The sequence below is a fragment of the Chiloscyllium punctatum genome, chromosome 14, assembly GCF_047496795.1.
Source record: "Chiloscyllium punctatum isolate Juve2018m chromosome 14, sChiPun1.3, whole genome shotgun sequence".
Taxonomy (NCBI): domain Eukaryota; kingdom Metazoa; phylum Chordata; class Chondrichthyes; order Orectolobiformes; family Hemiscylliidae; genus Chiloscyllium; species Chiloscyllium punctatum.
In genome coordinates, this window is record NC_092752.1 from 30,696,367 (window position 1) to 30,711,417 (window position 15,051).

General features: G+C 39.2%; 1 protein-coding gene across 6 annotated transcripts in view; it reads right to left on the minus strand.

The window, feature by feature from the left end:
* Positions 1 to 1,009: 1,009 nt before the first annotated feature.
* Positions 1,010 to 15,051, minus strand: part of inpp4b (inositol polyphosphate-4-phosphatase type II B) — a 940,291-nt gene continuing 926,249 nt past the window's right edge. For 5 of the 6 annotated variants that reach the window (XM_072584129.1, XM_072584133.1, XM_072584136.1 and 2 more), the window contains one exon: positions 5,202 to 9,446. In XM_072584129.1, coding sequence (XP_072440230.1) covers positions 9,278 to 9,446 — 169 coding nt within the window. In that variant the 3' untranslated portion in view covers positions 5,202 to 9,277. Of the gene's footprint in view, positions 5,153 to 5,201; positions 9,447 to 15,051 lie in introns of those variants that run through there. The other variant, XM_072584130.1, reaches the window with a different exon arrangement.

Here is a 15,051-nt window from a genome sequence, read left to right on the forward strand (position 1 = left end):
TAAAGGCCATCTTTTCACCTTAGCAATCTACAGACCCAGAAAATACCGCTCTAAACAACACTGCTCCAGGATAACTTCTTACCTATGTTTTATATTTGTAAAATTTAACCAAGAGACAGATCTCAATAAAACATATGAAAATCCTGTCATGATTGTCACTTGACACACCTTGAAAGCTTTAACCTTTATTGACATGTCTTGATGTGTTTGACATATTTTGACAGGTTTTGAGAAGTTTGATAATTCTCAACAGCTGTTGATAAGATTGACATTTCCTGATAGGTCATGACACTTCTTAATACATTTAACAGGTCTTGACAATTTTAACACTATTTGAAAGATCTTGAATAACATTGACAAGTATTGTCAGATTTAATATGGCTGCAGGTCTTGGTAGGTTTGACATATCTTGAAAAGTTTCCACTTCTCAACAGCTTTTGAAAGGGTTGTCACTTCGTTCTTCACAGGTTTGACACTTACTGAGTGGTTTTGACAGGTATTTGACAAGCTTGACCATACTAAGGGCTTTATGCAACTTTTTACTCAAAATCTCCTCGACTGCTAACTAGTCTGAAAGATACCTGATCGCCATCCCCCAAAGGATTCTGACTCCTCATCCCAAGATGCCATAGGAGCATATTCATATGGGTACATCAGGTCTGTAAAAGTTGGGTTTCCTACAAGATGCACTTATGGTCTACTCTTACCTGATCTATCCTGCACACTCCAGGTTTCAGACCTACAGTGTGCACGAACTCCAAAATATGACTTAACTGGGGGATAATTTAAATGGTCAGCTCCACAAACTGCTCATGCATAAAACACATACTGTCCTGAACTCTACCCACTGAAAATCAAGATGGTGTCGTGTGGACATGACTTAGGATTCCCAGCGACTTCTCCATTTTTACCATGGCAAAAAGGCTCTCCAACATGGCAAAAATATAGGTCATGGTCTTCCAATTCACACAAGGATTATTACAACATAGTGCTCTCAAAAACTGAGTCTTTTGAGAAAATTAGGTTTATTTAGATTATCAATTAACTCTACAAAATTTGTGCTCTCTTGTTAGTGTTCCAGTGATCACGTGAACAAAGAGTGATGCACAAATTTTACAAGAACACCTTAATTCAAACATTTAATCTTTATACACATTCACAAAAAAATAACTTTTTCTCTTTATATCATTGTGATAAATAGATCATATTGAAGATTGGATACAGATGATAGCCTCTTACCAGCTTCAATACTGTACCAAATTATGCTTCATTGCCCCAGAATTTTGACCACCGTTTCTCCCTGTCCTGAAGATGTTGAAATTCTTGGATGGGATCGGATTCCATGGATATCTTTGCAAGAGTCTTTCTGAAATGCCATTATTCTTTTCAGCTTTGTGTTTTACTTGCTGTGAATGCAGTTGTTATAATTATCAGTCACTTTGACTTGAGGACCTGAAGAAATCTAATCTATGTAAGGCACTTGAACAAAAAAAGTATAATTTATTCTATGAAAATTATGAATTCTGTATTGAATGCCTTTTATTATGAATCTATGTCTAAGTCTAATTTCTAAAATTCAGTATTGCAATAACAGTTTTCTGCTTTTCTTTCATTCATACTATTTAAACAGAGATCTACATATGTTAGAATCATGGAGTCACAGAGATCTCCAGCACAGAAAAAGGCCCTTCAGCCCAACACATACATGCCAGTCAAAAACAATCACCTAATTATTCCAAACCATCTTTCAGCAATTGGTCCATAGCCTTGTATGTCTTGGCATATGAAGTGCACAGCTAAGTATTTCTCAAATGTTAAGAGACTTTTTGCCTCCATTGCCCTTATAGGTAACGAATTCCAGATTCCCACCACCTCTGGGTGAAAATGTTTATCCTTCCATCCCCTCTAAACCTTCTGCCCCTTACCTTAAATCTATGCCCCCTGGTCATTAATCACTCCATCAGGGCAAAAAGTTTTTTCCTGTCAACGCTACCTATGCCCATTATTATTTTATATCTCTCAATCATATACCCTCTCAACCACCTCTGCCTTAAGGAGACCAACCCCAGTCCGACAAAACCTTCTTCACAACTGAAAATCTTCAGCCCAGGTCACATGCTGGTGAATCTCCTCTGCACCCTCTCCAGTGTTATCACATTCTTCCTGTGATTTGATTCCAGAACTCTAGATCAGAACTCAGGACAATACTGTAGCAGTGGCCTAATCATTGTTTTCTACAGTTCCAGCATAACCTCCCTGCTTTTTAAGTTCTATGCCTTGGCTCAGAAAGGCAGGAATCCCATATGTGTTCTTAACCTTTGTATCCACCTGTTCTGATACTTTAAGAGATCAGTGTACGTGCATACCAAAATCCCTCTGATGCTTGGTACTACCCAGGGTCCTACTTCTTGAGTGTGAATCCTAGGAAAGTGACTGGCCTTGACGGACTCCCCAGGATTGCACTCAGATCCTGCAAGGACCAGCTATTGTGAGTATTTGCAGGCATTTCTAACCTCTCCTGCTTCAAGAAAACCATTACCATCCCAGTGCCAAAGAAAAATCAGGCAGCATGCCTTAATGACTAACACCCAGGCTCTGACATCCATCATTATGAAGTGCTTCAACAGGTTAGTAATGGTGCACATCAACTCCAGTCTCTCAAATTGCCTTGATCCACTACAATTCACCTATCATCACAATAGGTCCAAGGCAAATGCCATCACCATGGCTCTACACTCTCCCTGTAACATCTGGATACATCAGACTCCTATTTATTGACATTAGCTCCACCCTCAACATCACAATTCCAACAAAATTCATTTCCTAGGACTCTATTTCCCACTCTGCAATTGAATTCTCAACTTCCTGACCCACAGATTGCAATCAGTAAGGGTAGGTGACAACACTTCCTCCACAATAATCTTCAACTCCGGTGCCTTGCAAGACTGCATACTCAGCCCCTTACTATACTCCTTATACTCTCATGACTGTGTAGCCAAATTCAACTCTAACTCCATTTACAAATTTGCTGATGACACCACCATAGTGGATCAGATCTCAATCAATGATGAGACAGCCTATAGGAAGGAGATAGACAGCTTAGTGTCATAGTTGTAAAGGCAACAATCTCTCTCTCAATGTCAGCAAAATGAACGAGCTAGTCATCAACTTCAGGAAGCAGAATGGAGGACAATCCCCTATCTGTATCAATGGTGCTGAGGTGGAAGTGGTGGAGAGTTTTAAATTCCTAGGAGCAAATATCACCATTATTCTATCCTAGTCCAGCCACATCAATGCTACAGTTAAGAAAACACACCGATACCTCTACTTCTGCAGGAGATTAAGAAAACTCGGGATGGCCACGATGACTCCTACCAATTTTTATAAATGCACCACAGAAAGCATCCTCTCTGGATGCATAAAAGCTTGGTTTGGCAACTGTTTTGCCCAAGACTGCAAAAACGTAGAGAGCTGTGAATATAGTCCAGTCCATCATGAAAATCAGCTTTCCTTCCATTGTGTCCGTCTATACTTCCCGTTGCCTTGAGAAAGCAACCAGCGTAATCAAAGACCCCTCCCACCCTGGTTATACCCTCTTTGATCCTCTTCCATCAACCAGAAGAAACAGAAAACATGTACCAACATATTTAAGAACAGCTTCTTCCCTGCTGTTATCAGACTTATGAACAAACCTCCCATATATTAAAGTTGATCTTTCTCTGCACCTTCTCTATAACTGTGAGACTATATCCAAATTCTGTTCTATTACCCTGATGTACTTATGAAAGGTATGATTTGTCTAGTTAGCACACAAAACAATACTTGTCACTGTATCTCGGTAGACATGACAATAATAAATCAAATCTCCTGTTGCCAGAGAGGAATTAAAAAATTGTTGCAAGTGCCCCTGCCTCACTCAACAACTAGGATACATTTCATCTGGATCTGGAGAGTAATCTACTTTTAAGCCTATCTGACCACTCAGAGCTTCCTCCCTATCAATGCTAACACTTCAATTGTATCAGAGTCTTTCTCCCAATGGGAATTTTTATTCCGATATCATTCCTCTCACTAGTGACACCGACACAAAGTAATAATTTAGAACTCAACCTATATACTCCAACTGTAGTCCTTAATAGGCCTACACTTTCCCATGTTATCCTTTTATCCTTAATGTATCCTTAATAACTAAGGATTAGGTTTTGAAAATTGACATGGGATTTATTGAATTAAAATAGCTATTACTGCATTTTCAGAAAAATAATGCATATTGAAATCCTATGGCTCTTGCCCCTACATCGTGTTTGTGTGAATGAGTTGCAGAAATGTTGAATTTCTAACGTCAGTGTTGAAGCATCAACATTCTGCCGTCAATTAAAGCAACACACACTATGATCAGAGACAGGAACACATTATACTCAAACTTTTATGAGAGTATATCGTGTTGATTACTAAGAATAAGATGTTTGGACATAAATATCACCAGTAAACACAGTAATTTCTTCAAGTCACAGATTACCTGTATTGCACTTGAGCTGGGTATACTGTTTACCTTGGCACATCTGGTAATGCATATTTCCTTGAAGTAATAAACAGTTATTTTAAATATCACTTGTCAATTTTAAACAGTAATCATAAAATATGAAGATGCAATTGTAGACAAAAATGTGCTGCAACAAGAATTGTCAACATAATTTATACAAAAGAAACTCCATTTAATGTACAGTTTTTTTTTGGATAGAATTGCATTGGCCCATTTTATCATTCGTGTTCTTCATGCAACATCAGCAAGGAATAATGATTGTTCTAGTCCTCAAAAGTAAAAATAAATGAAAAGGGCTATACATAATTTCTAACATATCCTGTTACATGAAGAAGGTTGCCAAAGAAATTCAATCTGGGTGGATGCTTTTAGCTGAGATCACTTAGTCACAAAAAGTAGGTAATTACTCTTTCTATGTGGAGCTAATTAAAACCTGAATAATTTTGCAAATTGTCAGCTTACAAATATAATTAAGTTTAAGTGTCTGCTTTTCCATATGTTCCATCGGGTGGCCTGTAGTATTTTGGGAATGCCATCAGCTGAATCGTGTTGAATGCATATTTCCTGCAATGTATATTCTTCTGTGCATTTTCTATTCGACATCCTTCTCTGGTAAAAAGGAAAAAAATACACCTCATAATGCTACCAGAAAAGGAAAAATGATTTCATTTATTAAACATAGGCTGCAACATTTTCAACAAGTAAAAATAACTAGGTAATCATTTACATTTATTTAACACGGGTGATGATACATCTTACACAAGTCAATCTGTAGAGCAGACCAAAGTGATCAATCGTTCATTGAATTGGAACTTTTCATTACATAATTTAGTCTTGTAAAAAAATTGCATAAACACAAACAATCATAGTGCTTTGTTTTGCAATTCAAACCAATAAAAAACAGGGGTGCACATTTTTGTCTATGAAGCAGACTTTCTGCCCCAAGCAACCCCTACTCTATGGATATTTAGTATGTCTGGGTAGGTATTCTTAAGTGCTCTGTTATGGATGGTGAAGATACTCCTGAGAGCAAGAGAACATAGAATAGCACAGGAGCAATTTCAGCCCACCATTTCTGAACTGACCATGGTGCCATTCTAAAGTATTCCGATTTGCCTGCCTGCACACAGTTCATATCTTTCGATTCCCTGTCAGTTCACGTGTCTGTCTAAATGCCTTTTAAATGTTGCTATTGTATCAGTTTTAACTACATCCCCGGCATCGCATTCCAGCCATCTACACTCTCTGTGTAAAAAACTTTGCCTCACACATTTTCTTTAAATTTTCTCCCTCTCATCTTAAACCTATGTCCCCTGGTACTTTACATTTCCACCCTAGGAAAGAAATTTGATTATCCAGCCTATCGTAATTCCATGAACATCAATTAGGTTGCCCCTCAGGCTCTGACACTTGACTGAAAATAATCCAAGTTTGCAAACCTCTCCTTATAATTAATACACTGCAATCCAGGCAACATCCTGGTAAACCTCTTTTGCATCCTCTTAACGAATGCTCTGACTGAAGGAAAGCATGCTGTATGCCTTCTTTGTCATCTTATCTACTTATGTTGCCATTTTCGGGGAGCTATAGACTTACACCACAAATCCCTATGTATATCAATGCTCCTAAGGGTCCTGTCATTACTCTAAGGTATTGGCGGAACAGGGCTGAGTCTGAGGCTTGTCTGCTTCCAGCAACAGCAATGCCAGGACAAGCCGCATGTGGCTCCATGCAAGCCTGGCGAGTGAGGAGCAGGTCCTGGGCTGACACCTGTGGCCCAGACTCTCAGGCTGAGCCAAGACTTCAGGTCTACAGCTAGGCTCAGGCATCTGAAGGAGCAGAAGCATCAGCGAAGGAACAGTGGAGGACCCTGATGGCCAACGACCGGCAGGAATGTCAGATGGAAAACAAAATAGACGGACCCCGCACATCCCTAGGCCCACATCTCCAGCTTGGATACTGCAGTCGAGATTGTGGCAGTGATGGAGGCCTGTAACTGAGACCCCAGAGAGTATTACTGAGATTCAGGAATCCATTTTACAGACTCTGGCTAATGTCAAGCAGCAACTGGAGGAACACAGAGGAGAAACAAGAAGGAGAGAGACAGATGACCTCTATTGCAGTAAAATCTTTCATTATATTCAGTGTTTCAACATGGCACCAGAACATGGCAACACATTACGTATAACATGTGAAAAAACATTTTTCACTGTATTTTTATACATGTGACAATAAATCTAAATCTGATTTATTGTACACTTGCCTCTCGCATTTGATTTCCCAAAATATATTACTACAGATGTGCCCAGGGTCAACAGATAGAAAACAGAAAATTTGAGAGGTGTCTGCTTCTTATTTTTAGGTGGGCATACGGTGCGAATGGTGTGACGTTATGGTTCATCTCTGTGATATTTCCATTGTCATACTTATTCTGGGCTCATTTCACTCCAAGTTGCAAGGTTCCCTGCAATTATACCAGGCACGAATAACAACTTGCCCAAGTATCATACAAATTATAAATTGCTCTGAACAAGATCCTGTTGCCAGGTATAATGGCAGCCTATATAGTTAAGCTGTACAGTGCAGCTTTGAGAAACATTGACATAACGGGTTAGATTTTCTGAGGAGGGTTAATTTCATGCAGATTGTCACACTGGTCCTTTTTTTATGAAGGGAGGGAACTCTACAATTCTGACAGGAGATTCCAATCACTGGTACCTTTTCCTAGCAGTCACCTGAAATGTAAAGGTTCTGACAGCCAGTTTTACAGTTGCCATCAAACGCTGAGTAGGCAAATGTGACATTGGGGAGCTGGGAAAATAGGGTGACAGATGGGTATTAGGATAGGGTGACAGGTAAGTAGGGTGCCAGCTGGAAAAGGTAAATTATGCCAGAAGTAGGAAGCCAGATATGTTTGGGGTAGGGTAATACGTTGGTAGATGCCAGCTGCGTAGGGTGCCAGGTAGATAGCGTGCTAGCAATGTAACTTGTTACCTGGATAGGAGTTAGAATGCCAAGTGTGAATAATGTAGGCTATAAGATGGCAAGACAAGTAATGAAGTATTTAGGGTAGATCAGGTTGTGTGTGAAAAACTTGAATGCCATGATGGGAAGAGTGGATGTTACGTCTGGAGCTGTGGCCTTGGGTTCAGTGGTGGGCGGGGTTGGATGGTCTAGTCTAGTCAGGTCCAGTGGTGGTTGGACTGAGTCAGGTCAGTCCAGTAGGGGCGAGTGAGGTGTCAGTTTAGATCTGATAAGAAGGGCTGGAGTTGGGTTCAGCAGAGGGGAAATGGGGTTTTCAGTCTGGGGGAGCAGGTCATCTCAGAGTCTATGGGTAAGTATGGGATTAATTTAATAGTCATTCAGGAGTTACACAATGTATTTCATAGTTGAGCATTTCCTGAGTAAATATTTTACTTAATTTAATCAAACAATCCAAAGTCTCCAATTTAAAAGCTAACTTTTTGAGGATCCCATACATAGGGGGATTACCCAGCAAATCATTCAACTTTCAAGCAATTCCTTCAGATGTAATGAGGGGATTCTTCAAGGTCCCCATGCTCAATTCCCATCTATGCTTGCATAATATATATAACTGCACTATTTTGAAACGGATTAAAAACCACAAATTTGATTAACTAAATTCTCCTGATTTGTAATGATCCCAAGGTATTTGTATCAATGCCATCTTAACTGCAGCTTTCAGGCAGTGTCAAGGTTATGTAAGGCAGGCAGAAGCTTTGTCAACTTGTTTCAGTTCAAATATATCCTATAAGCATTCAGACCTGGTAAAATCCTTTAAATATCCTTTAGTAACCCTACCATAAATTCTCATTCATGCAACCACCATTGTTTCTGATCACCCCCACCTCTCCGCTCATCACTCACTTGGCAAAGGACTGTCTACCAGTATTCTAGGGTTTGTGTATGTATGTGAAGATATTTTTATGAATAAAATATATTTTTGAAATTAAAAAAAAATTCCAGCCGAATTCAGCTTCCTGCTATGTGATTTCCCACTCACGTTCACTGGATATCGCATCATTAATAGCTTAGTGAGGTCAGAGGTTAGTTTCTAAAAAAACTCATGTACATCCCAGGATTTCAAATGTCTTTTCAGTATGAATCGAAATCATGCAACAAAGAAAGTACATAAAGTATGTTCTCACATTGCACTCTCTGGAATGGGGCTGTAACCTTTTAAAATTATTACATTTCATAGATGAAACAGACCTTGCATCTCTTTTCGTGTACATCAAATCAAACATATAAATTATTTACAAAGATTTTCAGCATGTTTCTGATTCAATGAACTAATTTTTTTTTATTTAGGACTGCTGTCAATAGATTTCTGACCAAAAATATAGCATGATTTTATACATTTACATTTTTTAATAATATTTTGCTATTTTAAGAAAACAAATATCTTTTACAATTACTGTAGTCACCCGTTTGGAATAACAGACCAGGATTTTATGTAAAACACCTGAAAGTAGATCTTAATAGTAACGCAATGCATAACTTGAGCCAGAAGCAACAAATTGGTACAAAATAAGCAAAAAAATGTATTGACGCAAAGACATCGAGATAAATTAATTTGTTCAGACAGTTTCCCAAACACAGGAGTACAATTACTTAAGACTTACAAACATGTTAGTTCTGTTACAAACCAAGTCATATATATCTACATGGATACATTGTTAGTTACAAAATGATGTCGTAAACAAGTGCATTTTATTGATATTTGGCCAAGAGTAAAGCAAGACTTAAAATTAGCCACACTACCAACAAGTGTGAACTGACAAGCAGCAAGGCGACAGGATAGAAGTGGCTTGAAGTTGGTCTGTTATCAGAGACTGCCTCAGGGTCATCGGTGTCATTCACTGTTCCTTTGGCATAACTGCTGTTAGTCAGACAGGAAGGCCAGTAATGCACAGCAAAAAGTGAAAAGAAAAGAATGTTACTTCAAAATTATTCATTAATTAGAGATGATTGTTGTGCTCCAGGAAAGACAGGCCTCACATGCAAGGCAGGGGCAAAAGCTTATAAAGGATTCTATGACTGAAGAAAACTGGACTTGAATATTAAAAGATGAAACTTCATGAGGGGATTTACACAACTCTTTCAGCTACAGACTTTTTCCTGTGAATTCTCAGATACTCCTGTAAGACTCTGAGTCCATTATTGGAAACAACTTAACGTTGATACTGTATACAAAAAAATCATGATGAAAGCTGATAGATTAAAGTAGCCAACAACTTCACCTCTCACTAGCTATTGATGATACTACATGATGTTGGAGAACAGCTAACTCAACGAAACTTGGTATTGGACAAATAAGCAAACAGCATAGATGTGTTAATTAAGTAAAGGTCAAGGATTGGAAGTTAGAGTTCAGAGTCCATAAAAAATGATGTCACTTGAATATATTTCCATTGGAAATTTCTGTGGGGAAATTATTTCTTTGAGAAATAGAAAGGAAGCAAAGTTGGAAGCTTGAAATACTCTTGAGATAACAAGATATGGACTCAAGTAAAATCATTGTAGGTAGCGGCTAGGCTATTCTGGTACAAATGAGGATTTTATGTAAAACACTTTAAAGTAAATCTTAACAGTAATACAATGCATAAACGACAACAAATTGCTACAAAATAAGCAATGAAATTATTGAGGTGATTCCAATTGAGGTGGACTACAGGAATTAGTGGCGATGGAAAGTATAGTTAATTGTATAAGATGGCAATAGCACCCTTGCCTCTGAACCAGGAGGCCCAGATTAGAGTCCCACCTGTTTCAGAAGTATCTCATAACACAGAATAGTTAAAAAATAAAAATATCGATAAGATGCCAAAAAGTTGTTGGAAGCACACAAAGCAATTAACAGCAAAAGTCGGAGCTATGAATGAGATTGATGAATTTCACCAGGACAACTGAAATATAGTAAGCAAAAATATTAACGTGATGAAGGATCTACATGCTCCAGTGATTTAACATGCTGTGCTTTCTTTTCTGTAACCAAATTCACTGCACTTAAGCAACAAAACCAAATTTAAATGCTTGAAATAAACTTGAGCTGTCTCAGCAAATGTTCTACCTTTTTAAACTCTCTATCATTCAATGACATTTTTCCTTCAGAATAGTTGCAGGAATTTTAAATAATAGGTGGACATAAGAATTAAGTTTCACTTATTATTTGACCATAGTTTGGATTTGGTACTGTTTACTCATCATACAGGAGAATAGAGAGCTGGGGGAGACGAAAAGGTCAAACATGTCAACAACTCTTAAAGGGCAGCAGTACAGTTTTAAAAGGATATTGTCGTAAAAGTGGCCACAAAGAAGTTGAAAATAGTTGACACTTTTCCAAAGAATATAAAGCACAAAAGAGGTCACTGCAAAAGCTGACAGATAACAAAATATGCAGGAAACAGCTTAGCACAGCACATATACACCTTCTGCGCATTTGATTGGTAGCAAAATGATAGCCAACAGATGCTGGACATGGAATTCCAGAACACCCTCCCAGAAGATAGTAAAACACCCTATAATAGAGGGCTATGAACAAGGTAAGCAATTATGCACAGTATCTGTAGGACCTGAAAACAAATGCAAAGTTAGTGCCACAGCTTTTGGAGTAATCAATGTAAGAATAATTACAGCACACAAGTCAAACCAAAACGCACAGATTAATTAATTTCATTCTGAACAATAACGCAAGAATACATGCATAACTGAAGGAATAGGACATATAGATATAAACTCCTGGCTTATACCCTTCCTCATGAATGTGGAAGTCAAGTTATTTATTAAACATCTGCGATTATTCCTCAACCTCAAGAGCAAGACTTCCTTCTTCATTTTGAAACCACCCCATTCTTTCAGTATCCCTCATTCTGAAACATAAAAGGCTTTAGAATTTCTCATTAGCTGGATTTTCAATAAACTTTAAGTTACTTTTGAACTGTTCCTAACTCATCTTGTGTTTTTCTTTGACTTTTAACAGTTCTCATTTTTATAAGCATTATCCTCAATTTTCCTCTAACCATTTTAGTTATCTATACAACTCAGCCTTTGGTTCAACTTTAATTAGAAAATATTTTATGGGAACAAAACAGATATTTCCTGCATAATGTGATTCTACATAACAATAGCAACAGTACTTCATAGGTACACAGCATTGACTTAGTACCTTAGGGTGTTGAGTTAATAAAATGTCTCATAAAATATTAGCTTTTCAAAGAACCTTAAAAGATCTAGGAGGCATGTTCAAAATTATAAAGGAATTTGCTAAAGTAATCTACAATAAAACCTATTTCCACTGCTCACACAGCCAATGAGAGCCAGTAATGAAAAGCATTGGATTGAATTTTGATATTGGGGATCAAGTTCTCATTACAGGCTGAAGCTGGGAGCTAATCACACACTAGTGAGCTCCAGGATTCTGGAATAGCATTTAACAGGCTGCTGCTAGTCTCTGAGGGCATATTCATCCTCCCCCCATAGAAGATTGGAATCTCAGCAGCTTCAGTGTGATGGAATCATGCAGAAGGCACCTCAAAGTATTCCTGAAGAAATTTTTATGTGAAGAAGCCAAGGCCAGTCACAGGTGGGAGGAAGTTAAGAGGAGTTTATTCCTGCCACAGCGATGTAAGCACAGTGACAGCCATCACTCCTGGAGATCCCTCTAGGAGCCATGTACTGCTCAAGAAGCAAAGTAGCTGCTGGATACCTATTGGAAGGCTGGATTTGGAGATAATGCCTGTAGGGATAGAACGTTCGAGGGGAGGTGATGGCCCAGACATTTATAGTGAGGCTATTAATCCAGAAAATCAGCGAATGTTCTGGGGACCCAGATTCAAATCTCACCATAGCAGATGGTGGAATACTCTCAAATGGCTAGCTAGTCAGTTGTATAATTCGCTATGAAGGCTTGGACTATAGTGGACCAAGAAGGCAGCTCACCACCAAACTAGGGACAGACAATAAATACTGACCCAGACAGCGATGCCCATATTCCAGAAGTAAATTTTTTAAAAAAACTGTGCTTGCAAGTAACCTAATTCAAAGCCTGATGGATAGCTTGAGCTGAGGCCCCTACCTACCACTTCAAGAAGGAAGTAGGGTAGAGGGAAGACACCATGCACTCCCCCATTGCCTTCTCCTGTCACTCTGCCAGCTCTTTCACTTCCAAACATGGCTGGGAAAACTCAGCTCAAAAATTGAATGCAACCACCATTAGAACAAACACAGTTTTGGCCTCATTTGAACCAGATGGCAGGGAATTCAGAGGCTTTAAAGGGAAATTCTGTCCATGAAAATAACAATCACATTGCGGGAGGCTGGGCTGTGAACGTTGCTGTAGTTGTGTATTGCAGTGGGGTTGTGGCTAGGGCTGTGGGGGAAGGAAGGGCTCCATCATCCACATATTGAGTAATTAGAAGGATAGACTGTTCCCCCCCCTCCCTCCAAGCCCCACCACCGACATCAAATCGACCAGGAATCACCAGTGTTTTTCCACATGGCTTGTTCATATAGTGTAGGTATCCCCTACATATGACACATGGACAAATGTGAACATGTGCTAATGTCAAAATGTCCAGAAACACTTGAGATAGATACTAAGAGAGGAATGAAACATACATTGCTGTTAAACATGCCAGATCCAGCAGTTCATTGTCCCCTGATGGAACAATATTATTGACTATTGATGACTACCACCACACCTCCCACATTACCACTTTCTCTCCAATGAGAGAAAACCTTTGTTGAAGCTTTTCTAAAACTACACAAAGCACTAGTCAGACCATCGCTGGAATAGTGTTAACAGTTTTGGGCTCCTTATCTAAGGAAAGATAATAATGGCATTGGAGGAAGTGCAGAGAAATTTCACAAGACTGATAATAGTTATGGATGAATAGTCTTATGACGAGAGCCTGAATGGGTTAGCAGTATACATTGGAATTTAGAAGAATGAGGGGTCACTTGATTGAAACATACACAATTTTTAAGGGGCTCGACAGAGTAGAGGCAGAAAGGTTCATCCCTTTGTGGGAGACTTTAGGATCAGACTTAGTTTTAGAATACTCTTAGACAAAGATGAGAGTGGTCCTAAGGGAAGAGTACTAAACCGGGCCAAGTCCAATTATTAAAATTCAGCAGGAGCTGGGAAATGTAGATTGGGAGCAGCTATTTGAAGGGAAGTCCACATTCGATATGTGGGAGGCTTTCAAAGATAGGTTGAAGATGGTGCAGGATAGGCATGTCCCTTTGAAAACAAGGGATAGGAAAAGCAAGATTTGTGAACTGTGGATGACAGGAGAAATTGTACGACTAGCCAACAGGAAAAGGGAAGCATACATAAGGCCCAGGAAGCTAAGAACAGAACACGCCTTGGAGGAATATCGGGACCAATCTTAAACGAGGAATCAAGCGGGTTAAAAGAGGTCATGAAATAACTTTAGCGAGCAGAATTAAGGAGAATCCCAAGGCCTTTTATTCATATATAAGAAGCATGAGGGTAACCAGAGAAAGGGTTGGTCCACTGAAGGAGAAGGAATGAAGGTTGTATGTCAACCTGAGAAAATGGGTGAGTTTCTCAATGATTACTTTGCATCAGTATTCACTGAGGAACTGGAGGGGATGAATGCTGAGATTAGAAATAGAAGTTTGTTTACTCTGGATCACGTTGACAGGAGGGAAGATGTGTTGGGTAGGCTAAAGGATATTAAGGTGGACAAATCCCCAGGACCGGATGGGATCTATCCCAAGTTGCTGAGGAAGGCGAGAGAGGAAATAGCTGGCGTGTTGACAGATATCTTTGTAGCATCCTTAAACACAGGTGAGGTGCTGGAGGACTGGAGGATTGCTCATGTTGTCCCCCTGTACATGAAGGGTAGTAGGGATATTCCAGGTAACTACAGACCAGTGAGCCTGATGCCAGTGGTGGGAAAGTTGCTGGAGAAGGTACTGACGGATAAAATCTAATTATGTTTGGAATAGAATGGGCTTATCACTAATAGGCAACATGGTTTTGTGCAAGGAAGATCGTGCCTTACCAACTTAATAGAGTTCTTTGAGGAACTGACCAAGTTGATAGATGAAGGAAGAGCTGGAGATATCATGTATATGGACTTTAGTAAAGCATTTGATAAGGTCCCCCATGGTAGTCAAATGGAGAAAATGAAGTCACATGGTGTGCAGGATGTTCTAACTAAGTGGATAAAGAACTAGTTGAGCAACAGGGCTCCACAGGGGTCAGTGCTGGGGTTACTGTTATTTGTGATATACGTACATGATCTGGAAGAGGGCACTTGGTATGATCAGCAAGTTTGCAGATGACACGAAGATTGGTGGAGTAGCAGAAAACATAGGGAACTGTCAAATAATAAGGGAGAATATAGATAGACTGGAGATTGGGAGGAGAAGTGGCAGATAGAGTTCAATCCAGAAAAATATGAGGTGATGCATTTTGGGAAGTCTAATTCTAGAGCGAATTATACAGTAAATGG